This window comes from Meleagris gallopavo, chromosome 14 (genome assembly GCF_000146605.3).
Source record: "Meleagris gallopavo isolate NT-WF06-2002-E0010 breed Aviagen turkey brand Nicholas breeding stock chromosome 14, Turkey_5.1, whole genome shotgun sequence".
Classification (NCBI taxonomy): Eukaryota; Metazoa; Chordata; class Aves; order Galliformes; family Phasianidae; genus Meleagris; species Meleagris gallopavo.
The window spans coordinates 438,385-453,894 of record NC_015024.2 but is presented as its reverse complement, the minus strand read 5'-3'; the positions used below and the strand labels follow the sequence as shown (position 1 = coordinate 453,894).

The window sequence follows — 15,510 nt, the reverse complement described above, 5'->3', positions numbered from 1 at the left end:
CAAGGTCAAATGTGATAATTTTTTTTGCATCTAATGTTTACTAAGATGCACATAGTTTGTATTAGGCTGAGATATCTTTTTATATTAAACCAAATTGTAGTGCTGCTTTGTTTTTCAGTATTTTAGACATTTTTCATTTTTTCCAGGTTTGTTTGGATAATGTTGTTACTACAGAGAAGGAACTAGACACTGTTGAAGTTCTAAAAGCTATACAAAAATCAAAGGAGGTGAAGTACAAACTGAGCAACTCTGATAAAAAGGTGAGTTTGAGCAGTGCTGAGAGGAGCAAATGAAATGTGCTGCTTAGCTTAGGACATGCTTTAAACTTACAAAGACTTCTACAAATTAGGTCTGAGGGGAATTCATTCAAGTTTCCTGCAGCTTTTGAGTTTTTACTTTCTTTGCTTTGTGCTTTAATGTTGTTATGAACTTGTGATGTTGCCTCTTAGTTTTCAGTGTAACTTCAGGAATTGTGACCTTCCTTTTTATGTTGATCTGGGAGAGAGGAAGTGGGAGGAAAAGATAGGATGGCTTAATAGTGTTTGCAGTGAATGTGCAGTTGGCCGTAAGTTGATTTTACATTCAGACAAATAGAGATATTGCAAAGGTGTAATTTCACTGCTTTTGCTGATGGGTACTAAAATGACATTCTCCGATGTTCTTGTGGATGCTTAGAGGTGGAAAAGAATCAAGAACCTGAATCCTGTTTACTTTCTCACACGTGTGCTGTGTAGCTAGTCAATCTTGTTTTGGTATTACAACAGCACATACTCTGTCCTTGCAGTAGAATTCCCATTTTTATTCCTTTATGGTTTGTAAAACTTGTTGTTGATTTCGTCAGGAAATACAGTGTTGAAAATTACTGTTCAAACTGAATTCTTAGTGGAATTCCACTAAGAATGTGAATAACAAACTTCATTGGATGTGACAGAAGGTCACAAAAAGCTGACACTGGCTTGCTTTTGCTAAAATTGGATAAGCTTGTGTAGACTTACTTTAGTTCCAGTTCTAGTGTGTCCTGTATAGTTTTTTCAGTTTTTCTTTAATCACTGCATACTTTCTTTATTAGATCAGTGAGGACTTCAGGCTCACTGCTGCCAGTTCCAAATCAAACTGTTCTTCCCTTACTGTTCGTCCTTCCTCTCCCTCTCTGCCTCGTCCTGTCAGCTCCAGCCAAGGTAATCATGTATGTATCGTGCTGCTGGGCTGAGCCTCTTGGTTCTGCTTTTTTAAGCTGCATTGATATACATGAATATTACATGCATGGATATAGGGCTTAAAATGAAGGAGAAAAGCTTGGTAGTGTTGGTTTAGAAGTTGGAAGTTGCATGTGAGTCAGTAAAGTCAACCTGTTTGCTGCGGTGCTGTTCACCTGTCCTGGAAGTTTGGGTTCAGGATGTTTTACTGTGTCATCATAAAGAAATCAGTGGATATCTTTTTTGCAGGTCAGATATGTCCTATTTTCTTAATGAAGAGCTGACATGTGTAAGCATGTTCTGAAATTGCTTATCTCAGCTTGGTCTGCAAAATGACAGTTGAAAGAATATTTTTTTCTCCCAAGGAGCTGCATTTCATCAATCAACTTGAGGGAAGACAAAAAAGGAAAAAGTAGAGAAAAGGCTGCTGTGGGAGCAGTGGTTCAGGCTGAGCCTGTGATTTCAGCACTTCTGTAGTGCTTCAGCACCTGCTCACCTTACCTAAAAATTACTTTTGCTATCTCTTTTGAAAAGAGATTCCTTTTGCACTGGGAACTTAAAAGAATGGTCTCTTGTCTTTGGCAGAAGACTGTGACTTACTGGGAAGATTTTGGGGGGCTTTTAAAGCCCAGTACAAAATGAATACTGGGAGAAGACTTATCCTGAAGAGATGGGTGTATATTCAGAGTAAATGTCTCAAAGAAAGCTTACTTTCTCCAGAAAGCAAATGGCTTGGTGAATGTAAGAGAAACATGCCTGAACAGCTTGGTTGGGGGAGGGGTGTGGAGGAAATCAGTTGCTGTGACTTCTGCAGTCAGGAGAGCTTTCTTAGTTTACTCTACAAATACTTTTCTTTTTTACAGCATTTGATTTAAGGACAAATAACTTAAAACAGATGCAGATTTAGTTGCTACTTCTGCACTTCATTTGCCTCTGTAACTATTCTTGGTAATTTTTCATTTGCAGACAAAATACTGATAGTTTTTCCAAAATGTGTGTGGGAAGTACTTAAGGATAACTTGAAGTCAGTTGCAGTTGGGCAAGATTTGTGAAGGTCCTTTCCAACTGAACTATTCCATGCTTGCTTTGATGTATTAAGCATTTAAGCTGCAGGAATGAGACAGTTTGCCTGTGTAATGACCTGCTGTTTTATACAGGGCTAACTGTAAGCATACACTAGCAACAACTGTGATGGTTTCAGAATTATTGCTCAATTGTCCTTTTCTATGACAGCAGATGCTTAAGAGAAAATGAGTGTACAGATGGGGAGAAACATCTTCCTTTTTCAGATTTTTCACAGAAAGATTTGTATAAGATTTAATGTGTCTTTTTTGGATTTTTTCTAACTACAGTCCTCTTCATGAGGCTCCTTTAGTAAAATCTTGGAAGGCTGCTGTAAGTGGTGGGAAAATAAATCAGGACTAGGACAGGTTATTTTTCAACTCTAACAATACAGATTTATTATTTTCTACATATTTAGCTATTAAGGGGGGCTTTTAAAACTGTGACTTTGAGAGATCGGTTTAAAAATTCTGAAATGTGCTAATCAATTAGTTTAACTGTTAGACTTTAAATCATGAATGATTTCCTTTCCTGATATACTATTTCTATGAATTGTTTTCTCTGCAGTTTTCTTTAGACACCATCTGTTTCTGTAAAATATAATTCAAATTAAATGTCCCTGACAAATGGCTTGTGGAAAAAGATAAAATATTTATATAGGGAATAGAAAACAAAAAAGTAATGCTCTGCTTTTCCTGTCAATTTGAATTTCCTTTTTGCTGAGGCAATGCTTCGTTCAAGTAATAAATATGTTCTGTACTTCCTATATGAAAAAAGTTTGTTACAGTCTGCTAAATCTTGCCATCAATCCAGAAAGATGCATGCAGGACGCTCAGTCTAGAAACACAAATCAACTCTAATTCTGCTGGTTTTATTTGCTCATTTGAGTTCTTGAGCTGGTTGGCTCACTGGTAATACTGAAAAGTTATTCTCCATGTTGCTTCAGTAGTACTGCAAGGATTGCAAGCAAAAATGCCAGATGTTCCTTTATATCCACTAACAATAAAGCTTTACTGATAATCAGCTTTGAACCCCTCAGAAAGGTTCTGAGTAGGGTGGTGCAATAAGTTTTGAAGCCCTTGGAATGTGGTTAATGTTCTGAAGGATTAATACAGATGCTATTGATGCTACAGCACTTGAAGCTTTCAGAAATGTTGCCTAGAAATGCTTTGCTGCAGTTTTTGCAAGCAGAGCAATTGTTTGTGAAAACTATGGGTTGCTTTTGACAGAACTATTTCTGTTACAACTAAGTAATTGTAAGAGTTGTTACACCTGATCATAGAATCAGGTAATAGCTTGGGTTGGAGGGGACCTCAAAGATCAAGTTCCAACCCCCTGCCGCAGGCAGAGTTGCCAGCTGCTAGATCAGATATTAGACCAAGCTAACCAGGGCCCCATCCAACCTGCCTGTAAACATCTCCATGGTTTGGACATCTACAACCTCTCTGGGCCGCCTGTTCCAGCGCCTCACCACTCTCTCAATAAAAACTTGGCCCTGACATCTAATCTTTTGTTTAAAACCATTCCCCCTTGTCCAGTCACTATCTACCCATACAAAGTTGATTTCCCTTGTGTTTCTAAACTCCCCTTAAATATTGGAAGGCTGCAATGAGGTCTCCTTGCGGCCTTCTCTTCTCCAGACTGAACAAGTCCAGCTCCCTCAGCCTGTCTTCGTAGGAGAGATGCTCCAGCCCTCTGAGCATCTTTGTGGCTCTCCTCTGGACCCTCTCCAAAAGCTCCACATCTTTCCTGTGTTGGCCTCACAAGTGCAGAGTAGAGGTGAACAATCACCTCTGTCACCCTGCTGGCCACCCCTCTTCTGATGGAAGCCAGGATAACATTGGCCTTCTGAGCTGCAAGCACGCACTGCTGGCTCACGTTTGTTTTTCACTGACTAGGACTCCTAAGTCCTTCTCAGCAGGGCTACTAGAGTTTTCTCATAGTTGGTATACATATCTGGGATTAGCTCAACCCAAGTGCAAGACTTTGCATGTTGCTTTGCTGAATCTCAAAGTTCATAAGGGTCCAACTTCTGAGTTGATCAAGGTCCCTCTGGATGGCATCCGTTCCTTCTGCTGTCTCAACTGCACTGCTCAGCTGGGTATCATCAGCAAACTTGCTGAGAGTGCACTTAATCCCATCATCTGTTGTTGATAAAGGTGTTAAAGAGTACTGGCACCAAGAGGAACTCCTAGGGGCCACTGCTTGTTACAGGCCTCCTAGATGTAGAGACCTTGACCACAACCCTCTGTCTACAACCTTCCTTACCCACCAAGTCCTCCACCCTTCAAATTCACGTCTCTCCAAGTTAGAGATGACGATGTGATGGGGAAGTATGTCAGAGGCCTTGCACGAGACCAGATAGATGACATCAGTTGCCTGCCTTTTGTTGCTCCATCACTGAACACCACCAGAATGGTCAGGCACAGCCTTCCCTTGGTGAAACCATGCTGGCTGTCTGGGATCACATGCTCATCACTCATGTGCCTTAACGTGTCTTCCAGGAGGATCTGTTCCATGATCTTCTCAGGCACAGATGTCGAGCTTTAAATTGTTAGCAGTCTTTAGCACAGCTTTGCATTTAAAGATAGTCCTGTAGTTCAGATAAAATTCTATTTTCTTCTGTCCTGACTATTATGTGAAGATGTCATTTAGCTTTAATAATTTATAGTTTATGATAAATTATGATAATTGTGCAATTTTTATTCCACTTATTTGACAGATAATGTTGGGCTTTAGTTTTGGTTTTACTGCAGTAGTTTTAAGAGCAATTTGTATTTGTTCCAGAAATAGTTTGTGAAGAAACAGTCCTAGCAAGCAGTTCATTGCAATTCGATGCATCGACTCCTACAGACCATACAGTTCCCCAGAGATGCTCTGAAATACCAGATTCAAGATGTAAAAATCAGGTAATTGCAGTTTTTTACTTGATGATATTTTAAGTCTTTTCTGATAGTAAACTTCTTTTATCAAAGTAATCTGTAGCACAGCTATCTTGATTCCCCTTCAGGGAATGAGGCAGGGCAAGACCCTGGGAGTGTCCTCCTTTTGCCACCACTGTGGTTGGTCTTTGTCAAGTTCCTTTATCTTCTGCCTCGCTTTGTAGTAGTTCAGAAGCTTTGGATTTGTAGTGTGCTGAAATAATACCTATGGGCCACAGTTTGGATCCATTCTAAAATCAGCAGCAGAATCTGTTCTTTTTCTACCTTAATAGAACGTCCAAATTAAATTAGAGGAGGTAGCGTTCTAGGATCCTCAGAGCAGAGCTCAGCTGCCCATGACTATGACAATCAGGACTTCACAGTGAATTTGCTAGTTCTAAAAAGCTGGAACCTAACACAGAATCACAGAATGGCCTGCATTGAAAAGGAGCACAATGCTCATCCAGTTCCAACCCCCTGCTATGTGCAGGTCGCCAACCAGCAGCCCAGGCCACGTCCAGCCTGGCCTTGAATGCCTGCAGGGATGGGGCATCCACAGCCTTCTTGGGCAACCTGTTCCAGTGCCTCACCACCCTCTGGGTGAAAAAATTCCTCCCAGTATCCAACCTAAACCTCCCCGGTCTCAGTTTAACACCATTCCCCCTTGTCCTATCACTATCCACACTCATAAACAGTCATATCATTAACTTTGCTTTTCATGCCTGCTGCAGTCTGGCAGCAGCCATAAGTAGTTGGTAGGTTCCTGATGTTTTCTTCCTCTCCACAGGCACCTGTCTCTCTATTGGAGTATGGAAGAGGTAGTAATATGTGGTAAGCTATATATAAGTTCTGTTTTCAATCCTCCTTAGCTTTTTGGTAACAACTATGCAATTTTTAAAATACGGCTTTCATGGCAGAACTGTCTTTCACTGTATGCTGCATCTGTTTTTTTGAACCAAAAGTGATTTTGTGTGTATAGTGGTTCTTAGCCTTTAAGCCCTGAAATGGATTTGGGAGTTGGAAAAAACAGCAATAGCTCTATTGTAAACTGCTTTAACTTGTAGGTTATACTTATTGGAGGTGGGAAATGGAGGATGAATGAAAACTTTAGTCAAATTCTGTCTGTCAGATTGCACGTTACAAGCCTTTAAAACCAGTGGCTGTATGCTTTACAAGGATGTTCTAAAATATGCTGACTTTAGTAACAAGAGTAAACCTCAGAGCTCTGACAAGCAGCACCATCAATTGTAGATAGCCATAACTGGTTTAAGCTCATGTTTGTACTTACTGTGACGTGTTGTCTCTTTTGAAGTTTGGATCATTCAGAGGAAGAACGCTGTACAGTGCCTGACCCCTGTAACACTGTCATCTTGCCTTTTAATTGCATGTCATACACTGCCACAAACCAGGATTTTACCCAGCACCTTTCTGCCTTGATAGCACAGACTGTGCAGAGAACGCCCCCCTCCTTTATAGAGAATAAAGGAAGCCTTCCAGCCAGTTCCAGAACCACAGACAAAGAAGATGGGTATTTTGAAATGGGACTTCATGAAGGAGATCAGACTTTTGAGTTCAGTGCTTCACAGACTCAGTCAGCTGACAACACAGCAGTGAAGAGCATCAACGTAGTCAAAATTCTCTGGAGTTTTTCTATTCATATTTATAAAGAAGTCAGGCAGTTTGCTTCCTGTTTAGCTTTGACGGATGATCTTCTAGCTGTGTTTGAGATTCCTCCTCAGGAACTGAGGGGAAGCTGCCAGCATATCCCTTCAGCTTTGAAATTAATACTGTGTTTTCCATATGCTGACCTAACAGAGTTTGGTTTCCTCATGCCAGAAATCTGCTTAACGCTGAAGCTGAAGAACAGTGATAACTGCTTGTTTGTTGTTTCAGACTCCCAGAACCTTCAAGACTTTTATTCCTGTTTGCACACGTGTCATTCTCAACACTGCACATCAGTGTTACCAATCTCCACAACATACTGTGGAAGTGCAAACCTCCAAGAGTTTCTTGGTCAGCTTATGGAATTGAATTGCATTTCATCAGAGGATGTGGAGATAAAAGGCTGTTTTCCAACCTACCTTGTTTATGGGAATAAAACCTTGCATCAACCAGAGTCAGCTGGCAGTAACAAAACGTGGTCAAAAAATGATTTGTGTTCCACACTTTATTCTTCAGTGCATAAATCTTCTGACCAATGTCCCTGTGTGTTCCATCCCTGCTGGCTGTTTCTAACACCACAGCATTTGTACATAATAAAGGTGGATTTCAGTGTACTGCCAAGTAAATTGATAGCCACCGGAGACTTGAGAAGTGTTCTTAAACTGAACAGTATTCCATTAGCATCAGTTGTGCTGCATCCAAGTCATGGGTCCATCCAGCAGAAAGGTTCGTTTTTAGATGGGCATGTGCTGGAGTTGCTTATTGGATACAGATTTGTTACAGCAGTGTTTGTTCTACCTCATGAGAAATTCCACTTCTTAAAAGTCTACAGCCTTCTAAGGACACTTCTGAAGAATGTTAAGACTATTATTATCTTCAAAGCTTCAAACAAATCAGATGCTGCAATAAATCACGCCTTGGAGTCAAACAGACATGGTCAGTCAGCAAGGTAACACTTCCTGTGAAAGGTTTGTTGCACAATCTCGAAGTGATGTGGCCTAGCCAGTTTGCAGTTGTCATTGTAGTTGTTTTTGGCCTGTAGAACTGATGAAGTACATTTTCATTCTGCTGGTCTTTATGCGTGAATGGTCATCCTGGACTTGATCTTGTCCAGGTACAGTTTCCTTGTTGTTTTATGGTTGCAGCTTAAAATGTATTTTCTAATGGAAGGAGACTTCTTATTTCATGTGTTTGCAGGCTGATGATGTGACAGAATAGACAGCAATGCTCAAGATATTTCATTTAGAGTGAACTACTAAGAATAGAAGTTGTCTGTTCATAGTTGTTAGATAGTGAAAGAGCTGGAGATTTGCTTAAATTTTGATTTTGTTTTCTGGATCTTGTCTGTCTCCTAGCTTTTACAAGCCTCATCTGACTCTGTCATCTTTATATCCATCTGAATTTCTTATTCAGAAGATTACAGAAGAAAACCAGATTCCAGTTCACCTTCATGCTTCTGTGTCTCTGCAGTATGTGGCTGGGCTTAAAGGAAATGCCCTAGTTGAATTCTTCCATGGCAACATTGCAGAGGTATTGCACCTAGCCTGGCTATATAAAAATATGCTTTGTGACCTTTCAGTATTAGATATTTAAAAACTAACATGACAAACTTGATTTAAAACAAACAAACACTTTTCTAATCAAGCTCAGGTTATCCCAGACTGGGAAGTATTTTGATGAAAAACTTGTGCAACTGACTCTCACTGCTGCAGTAATTGTGCAGGCAGGCATATTTTGTCTTCAGGATGCGTGGTGCACAGCAGGAGGATGTTCTGGTGTATGTCTTGAAAATATGATTACTCCAAGAATGTTCCCATTTTTCTTTTAAAGTGATGAAATGGAAGAGTCACTAGAATGGAATTATATTTTGAGATAGTCATAGCTAAACTGATGTGCTGACTTGGAGTATTACATGTAAGTGAATACAACACAGCATGTTGTATGGCTGTAGCACTCCAGAAACGAGTAGATCTGTAATTCAGAAATAAAGTTTATAGGTTCTAACCTAAATTCGTTAGTTGGCTGGAATTGTTGACAATTGGTATTTGAAGTAGTAGAAAACTACATTGCTACTACAGATGTCAATTGAAAAACTTATTGAGCAACAGTCACTTTTTAATCACCTTCCTCCTTTCCCAATCTCTTAAAGCAGGCAGTTTTTATGTGTGCTTGTCTTTGCACCATGAGGAGTCGATGAAGAAAAGTAATTGAGCTAGATTACTATGGAAGCTGCATAGCTAGAAAAGGAGCCACAGTGATGAGCTGTGCTTCCATCCCTCTTAAGGATCTTTATATTCAAGCACTGAGTAGCATGTGAAAGCTTGGTAGCCTTGAAGTGTAGGAAGCACTACTCATCTATAAAATTGTCTTCAGTGTCTCTTTTAGAAAGTCCCTTGTGCACTAGATAGATGTTTTTCTTTTCTTTCTGCCAGGAAATGGGGAATAATTAGACCACGGCAGAAACCATTTTCTCTCTAAAACAAAGATATTCTCAGCAGGTATCTACCATACCTTCAGTTAGCAGGTAGAGGTAAACTTGTGCTCTGATTGTAACATATTGCGATATTTCAAATTTTGAAACACTTTTCCTAGTCATCTAAACCTACCTCTGAGATGATGAAGCTGTCTGAAAGATCAGTGTGCAAGTTATTTGTCATGTATTTACATCTTAGGTGGAGAATGAAGAGTTGAGGCATCTCATGTGGTCTTCAGTTCTGTTTTACAAAACTCCCAGTGTGGAAGTGATGGCTTGTGTGCTTCTCTCAACGAAGGCTATTTACTTTCTGTTGGATGATACTTTCAATCATGCTGATGAGCATCAGTCAGGTAAGACAGCTGTTAACTTTGGTCCCCTAGTGAGATTACAAGCTTAATCTGTGTCCACTCTTTGTATGGACTTCACCAGATTTGGCTGACGCTCCTGACTGAGGAAGAGTGGCTCAGTCTGCCCTATGCAAAAGTGCTTGCATGAGGCTTTCATCTTTAAAAAAAAAAAGTCAGCTTAGAGGTTTTGAGTCATGGCTGTTTCTCAAACCCTTTTGTGCCACTGTGCCCAGGCTTCTATCAGGTGTCATTTGATAGTCTTCAGCATCACCTGAGCAGTTAAGGAACCTGTCCATAAGCAAAATAGTAAATGAAGGATAATGAAGATTACTATGTATTTTACTCATGGAAGTGGTTCCATAAGTGTTACTTGTACTGATAGGTGATATCTGCTGACTTGAATTGGTGTAGTTCTTCAAGAAATGCTCTTTACTAAGAGACTAGATGCTTGGAAATTAACTGCTGTTCTACGTTCCTTATTTACATGTGATATATTCTTTCTCCTGAAAATTACAATTATAGTCATGGAAAGAAGTAAAATTAATCTTTTTCATTTGACTTTAACATACATTCAACAGATTTTTGGAACCAAGAAAACTCAGAATGTGAAAATAACTCTTTCCACCTCTCTTGCTGCCTTGTGCTAAAGCTGAATGATCTGCAGTCAGTAAATGTTGGCCTGTTTGACCAATACTTCAGAATTACTGGTGAGTATGTATTATGCTTTAAGTTCTTCCTTTTCTATATCTTGCCTCAGATGGATTATTATCTTTGAGATGGAAGTGTTATTTTCACTTCATTTTCTGAAAAGGAATTAATCTGATGCTGTATGATTGGGCTTGCAACATCCTGTAGTTTAGGAACATAGGAATCTTAATATCTTAAAACTCTTAAATTATCCTGACTTAATGACAGATTAAAAGGAATTCCGAGGACTTTTTTGTTGCTTTGAGGCTTTGGCTTGCATTAAACTACAGGATATTGTCCACACTGCAGAATGCACAGTTGGTGGTTGACTTTTTGGATGAAAAATAAGGTGATAAGCTTCCAGGAGTGATGATGCCAACTTAATTTTTAGTTGAAGTGACACAGGTATGTTTTCAGGGCTGTATTACTTTATCCTAGAGTCCCACTTCCTGTGAGTCGTACATTTGTGTTCTGAAATACCTTTCCAATTTTGTTAAGACCTTGTGAAAATGTTTTTTAAAGTAAGCTTATGTATGGCCAGTATACAAAGAGAAAGATCTTAGAGGAAAAAAAATTACCTTCCTAAAATGCAACAACATAAGGATGAACCTGTAGAGCACTGGTAAGACTTAAATCATAAGTGTACATCATTTTAAGCCAAAAGAATTTATATTCTTGTTTTTTAAAGATAGTTGCATGTTGGTGAAGAGGTTATGGTAATTCCCCATGTGAATGTCTGAATGGCTTCTGTGATCTTCTGTTCAGGACAGTCTGCAGATCACATAGTCACTTGCCTGACGAGAGACAGTTACAACACTCATGCCTTCATTCAGCAGCTTATGGCAGTTCTGTCATTGCTTGCACGCACACCTTCACCAGAACCAATAGATAAAGACTTCTACTCTGAATTTGGGAGTAAAAACACTGGTGAGTAGTCTTTTCTACATGGATGGGGTTGTTTAGGCTTTGTGCTGAGAACATCTTCAGAAGAGCAACAATGAAAAGCCTCTAGGAGAAGTGCATGTGTCAGTTGATTCCTATTTGTTCCTGATACTTCACTCTTAACTCATTTACCTTAATTGTTATCTTATGTGCCTTATCTGAAAAGAATTGCTAAACATAAGCAGTCTTGCACGTGTAAAGTTTGGTTGCCTCTTTTGCCTAGGCAAAAGTGCATTTCCTATGCAGTATTTTGGAGAGTGGAGTAGTTCAGCTCTCACTGCATGTTTCAACCTAAAAAAGCCTTGGAAGTCTGTCAGCAAGGAACAGTGAATACAGTCTGAAAGCTGTTTTCCTTGTTTGGTCAGATAAAGTAATTCTGTCATTCTGAAACAACATACTGAAGTAAAAACCAGACCTTTATAAGGAGCATTAAGTTTGGTTCCAATGTAAGGTGGAACTTCTTTGCTCAGAATTCTGACCTAAGGTCACAAAATAAAGTGACAGCTTCCTGAAGAATGATTGTTATTGTAACTGCTTTTTGGTGTGTGAATCCAAAAAGTGCAAGGTCTGATGGGAGCAGTCACACCATTCCTTACACCAGCTGATTGATGTGAAGAAAGCAGACAGCTTTCCTTCAAGAAAGGGACTTCAAGGGAGTAAGGGACTGCAGTATTTCCTCCTGCCACTCCAGAACTCAACACCAAAGAAGTCAAATGTGCTCGTTAATTAGGGATATAAAAGCAAATCTTGCAGTAGCACTTTTTTCTTTTTTAATTCTGCTTAGAAGAAGTAGAAAACTGGTGTCCAGTGGTATGGTAATGCCTTCAGTCAATTTGGAATTAGGGAGTGGTAAGGAGGAGGCAGAGGAAATCAGCTGGTAGGAAGATGGATAGCATGACAACAAATTCAGTTTTATTTCCTTCTGTCTCTTCTACTGTCACCTGAACTAGTTGTGGTGAGAGATGTAGGTAAGTAATGCATGACAGACTCCAGTAAATACCTGCAATCCAAATAAAATGATTCCAGTATTTTAAAGTAAAACTACATATGTGTAAATGTAAACTTGAATGCCAGATGCAGCCAACAGCCAAAAGTTGTTGCTTATCCTTACTCACTTAAAGTATTGTATATTACTAAATTTTATTATAACATATTATTCTTGCAGGAAAAATGGAGAATTATGAACTGATTCACTCTAGCAGAGTAAAATTTATTTATCCAAATGAAGAGGAAATTGGGGACCTTGCTTTTCTAGTGGCAGAGAAGATGGATGATTTAACTCATCTTCAGTCTCTCCATATCCTTCTCTATGTGTTGGCATTTCAAGTAAATCCCGTTGAAGGATCTGCCCAAAACACTAGTCCACTTCAGCCTAAAACACTAATACTAACCAGCTCCGATTTGTTCCTCTTTGATGAAGATTATATCTGTTATCCACTACCTGAATTTGCTAAGGAGCCCCCAAAGAGAGACAAGTATCGGCTTGCAGATGGAAGACGAATCCGGGACTTGGACAGAGTACTTATGGGTTACCAAACGTATCCGCAGGCCCTTACATTTGTGTTTGATGATGTTCAGAATCAGAATCTGATGCAGAACTTAGCACTGGATCACTTTGGAGATGCTGACAGTGCCCCAAAGGGAAATGCTAAACAAGAAGACATCAGGACCAGAGAGATCCAGTGGTACGTCTTCATTCCAAGTGCAGAAAGTCGAGAGAGGTTAATTTCATTGCTTGCAAGACAGTGGGAGATATTGTGTGGTAGGGAACTGCCTTTGGAACTCACTGGGTAATTACTGCACACCAAGTGATTTCAGTGTCTATTATCAAGTGAAGCACAGTGTTTAAAATAGCGCCTGTCAAGTTCTGTCACTTCAGTAAGGAGCTGAACTGGACTCCTGCGCTTCCTAGTGCATTTAATAGTCCATACGACTATTCTGAAGTGTTAACTGGAGGTTGAACTTTTTGTAAAGTCTATTTTTTATGCAGTAGTACATAGTGACAAAATTCATGAGACATCCTGGGAAACTGTATGGAAAAAATCAAGGAGTCAACACTAGATATGCTGTCTTCTAGGGCTGTTAAGGTTTCTGCTGATTTTTCTGTATATATCAGTCTTGCTATCCTATACAAATTCTAATTGTAAATAATGGTAAATGCTTGTGTATGTTCAAGTGCGATGTTATTTGTACAAGATGTATTTTGGGTATGCTGCTAATGCTTATTATTTAATGACCTCTGTTTTGTGTATTTTTTCCATTCTAAGGCCAAATGTAATTATTTGCTGCCAATCATGAGCCTAGCAGTAAAATCTCCAGCACAAGCAGGTGACACTTTTTCCATACAGAGTTAGTTTCATGAACGTTCTTTTTATTTAGCACAGGAGAAAGGATTGCCTGTGAAAGTCTACTCAGTATATAGTCTTGAAAGTGGAAATATCCAACATGACTATATAACTATTTTGTCAGCAAATAATGAGTTTGTATCTCTGAACACCCAGTCTTTCTTTTGCCTATTTTGTCAATACAAATAAAGTGTAATTTGACAGTTTTCTCTTGGCCTTGTCTTAACTCAAGTATATCTTGTTTGCAGGATACCACATGTACAGTTCAGTGGTGCATTTTGTTCCTGGAGTGCATTATAAAGGATGAAATAAGGGACAAAGGAAAATAAAATAGTTTATTATACTGTAGCAAGTATGTAATGGTTGCCAAATAACAGAGTTGTGGAAACAGAATCTGCAGCCTCTGAACACAATTTAAAGGGATTAACGTCAGGTTTTATCACTGTTCCATCAGATAGCAAGGATTTGCTTTCCAAACTGGTGGTCGTCCTTAACTTGAGGTGTTTATATGCCCAGCAAGTTTCAGCCTCCCATGACAGTATAAGAAAATAAAAAAGAAAAATGTCCCTACTCAGAGTTTGTCTTCATATAATGAGACTTCAATTAACTGCTTTATTATATTATATTTGTAGGAAATAAGAGATGAACTGTTCTGATATGTACACAACCAGCTAATGCTGTTTAAAACTGTTTAAAAAACCAGGTTGGAATACACCTCTGGAGCTTCAACCAGGGCAACCTTCAAACAGATTCCTCAGAGCCTTCTCCAAAGTTGTGACCATCTATATCATTCTATAGAGCATTTCTCCCTAATAATAGGGAGTTTGGCTGTGCTCTGCAGGGTCCAGATGCACGAATGTTGGAGTCAGTGCAAGAATGATAACAAAGTAAGCAGCCAAAGTCAAAAATTGTATGGTGGGATGCTGTGGAGTTCCATAATAACCAGACCATTGCTCATCTGCTGCTATTTTTTGTTTATTAGAGGAAACCCTGCCACTCCTGGGCTTAGCCTGAGCTGAATGATTACAGTAGAGTGTGATTACTATAAACTATATTTTCCTCTCTTAAAGTATGTCGTCTGTTACCTGAAATCCCAAGTGTACATATATACTTAAGTTCAACTGTAATTAGGTAGAAAAAGCTTTACAATTAAAAAAAAAAGGAATAATTAAGCTCAGGTCTTAATTATTTCTCAATTAACACTCTTAATCAGTTGGTACAGTTGTTTTAGATAACACCCAAGAGGAATCTTTGGCAACTCAGTATTAATTGCAAGTGCTTGAGAATGTACCAGATGAACAGATGTACAACGTGGCTGATGGTATGGCTACCCAACCTGCTGCCTTGCCTGGGCTGCACTGAGTGAAAAGGAGTTGTCCTGGGCTGCATACACGATATATAATGGTTATGTTATATAAGTTACAAGGTAATTTTAGATATATTTTTCTTTCAAACATTATAATAAAATATATAAATATAACAGTGGGATATTTGACCGTGTTTTAGTGGAACTAATGCATCAGTCTGGTTCAATGGGAGCTCGCTAAGAACTGCAACCACTTCCAAGGTGTTCAGCAGAGATTTTTGATGATCATACAATCGTAGAATGGCCTGGGTTTGAAAAGGCCCACAATGCTCATCCAGTTCCAACCCCCTGCTATGTGCAGGGTTGCCAACCAGCAGACCAGGCTGCTCAGAGCCACATCCAGCCTGGCCTTGAATGCCTGCAGGGATGGGGCATCCACAGCCTCCTTGGGTAACCTGTTCCAGTACCTCACCACCCTCTGGGGGAAAAACTTCCTCTTAAAATCCAACTAAACCTCCCCTGTCTCAGTTTAACACCATTCCCCCTTGTCCTATCACTATCCACCC

General features: G+C 39.4%; 1 protein-coding gene across 1 annotated transcript in view; it reads left to right on the top strand.

The window, feature by feature from the left end:
• The window catches only part of NISCH (nischarin), a 31,829-nt gene extending 17,984 nt beyond the window's left edge, over positions 1-13,845 (top strand). The window contains exons 13-22 of the mRNA XM_010718279.3: positions 147-260; positions 1,070-1,178; positions 5,046-5,167; positions 5,967-6,010; positions 6,492-7,790; positions 8,197-8,371; positions 9,514-9,667; positions 10,243-10,371; positions 11,117-11,278; positions 12,459-13,845. Of these exons, the coding sequence (XP_010716581.1) occupies positions 147-260; positions 1,070-1,178; positions 5,046-5,167; positions 5,967-6,010; positions 6,492-7,790; positions 8,197-8,371; positions 9,514-9,667; positions 10,243-10,371; positions 11,117-11,278; positions 12,459-13,087 (2,937 nt within the window). The 3' untranslated portion in view covers positions 13,088-13,845. The remainder of the gene's footprint in view (positions 1-146; positions 261-1,069; positions 1,179-5,045; positions 5,168-5,966; positions 6,011-6,491; positions 7,791-8,196; positions 8,372-9,513; positions 9,668-10,242; positions 10,372-11,116; positions 11,279-12,458) is intronic.
• The last annotated feature ends 1,665 nt before the right edge of the window (positions 13,846-15,510 follow it).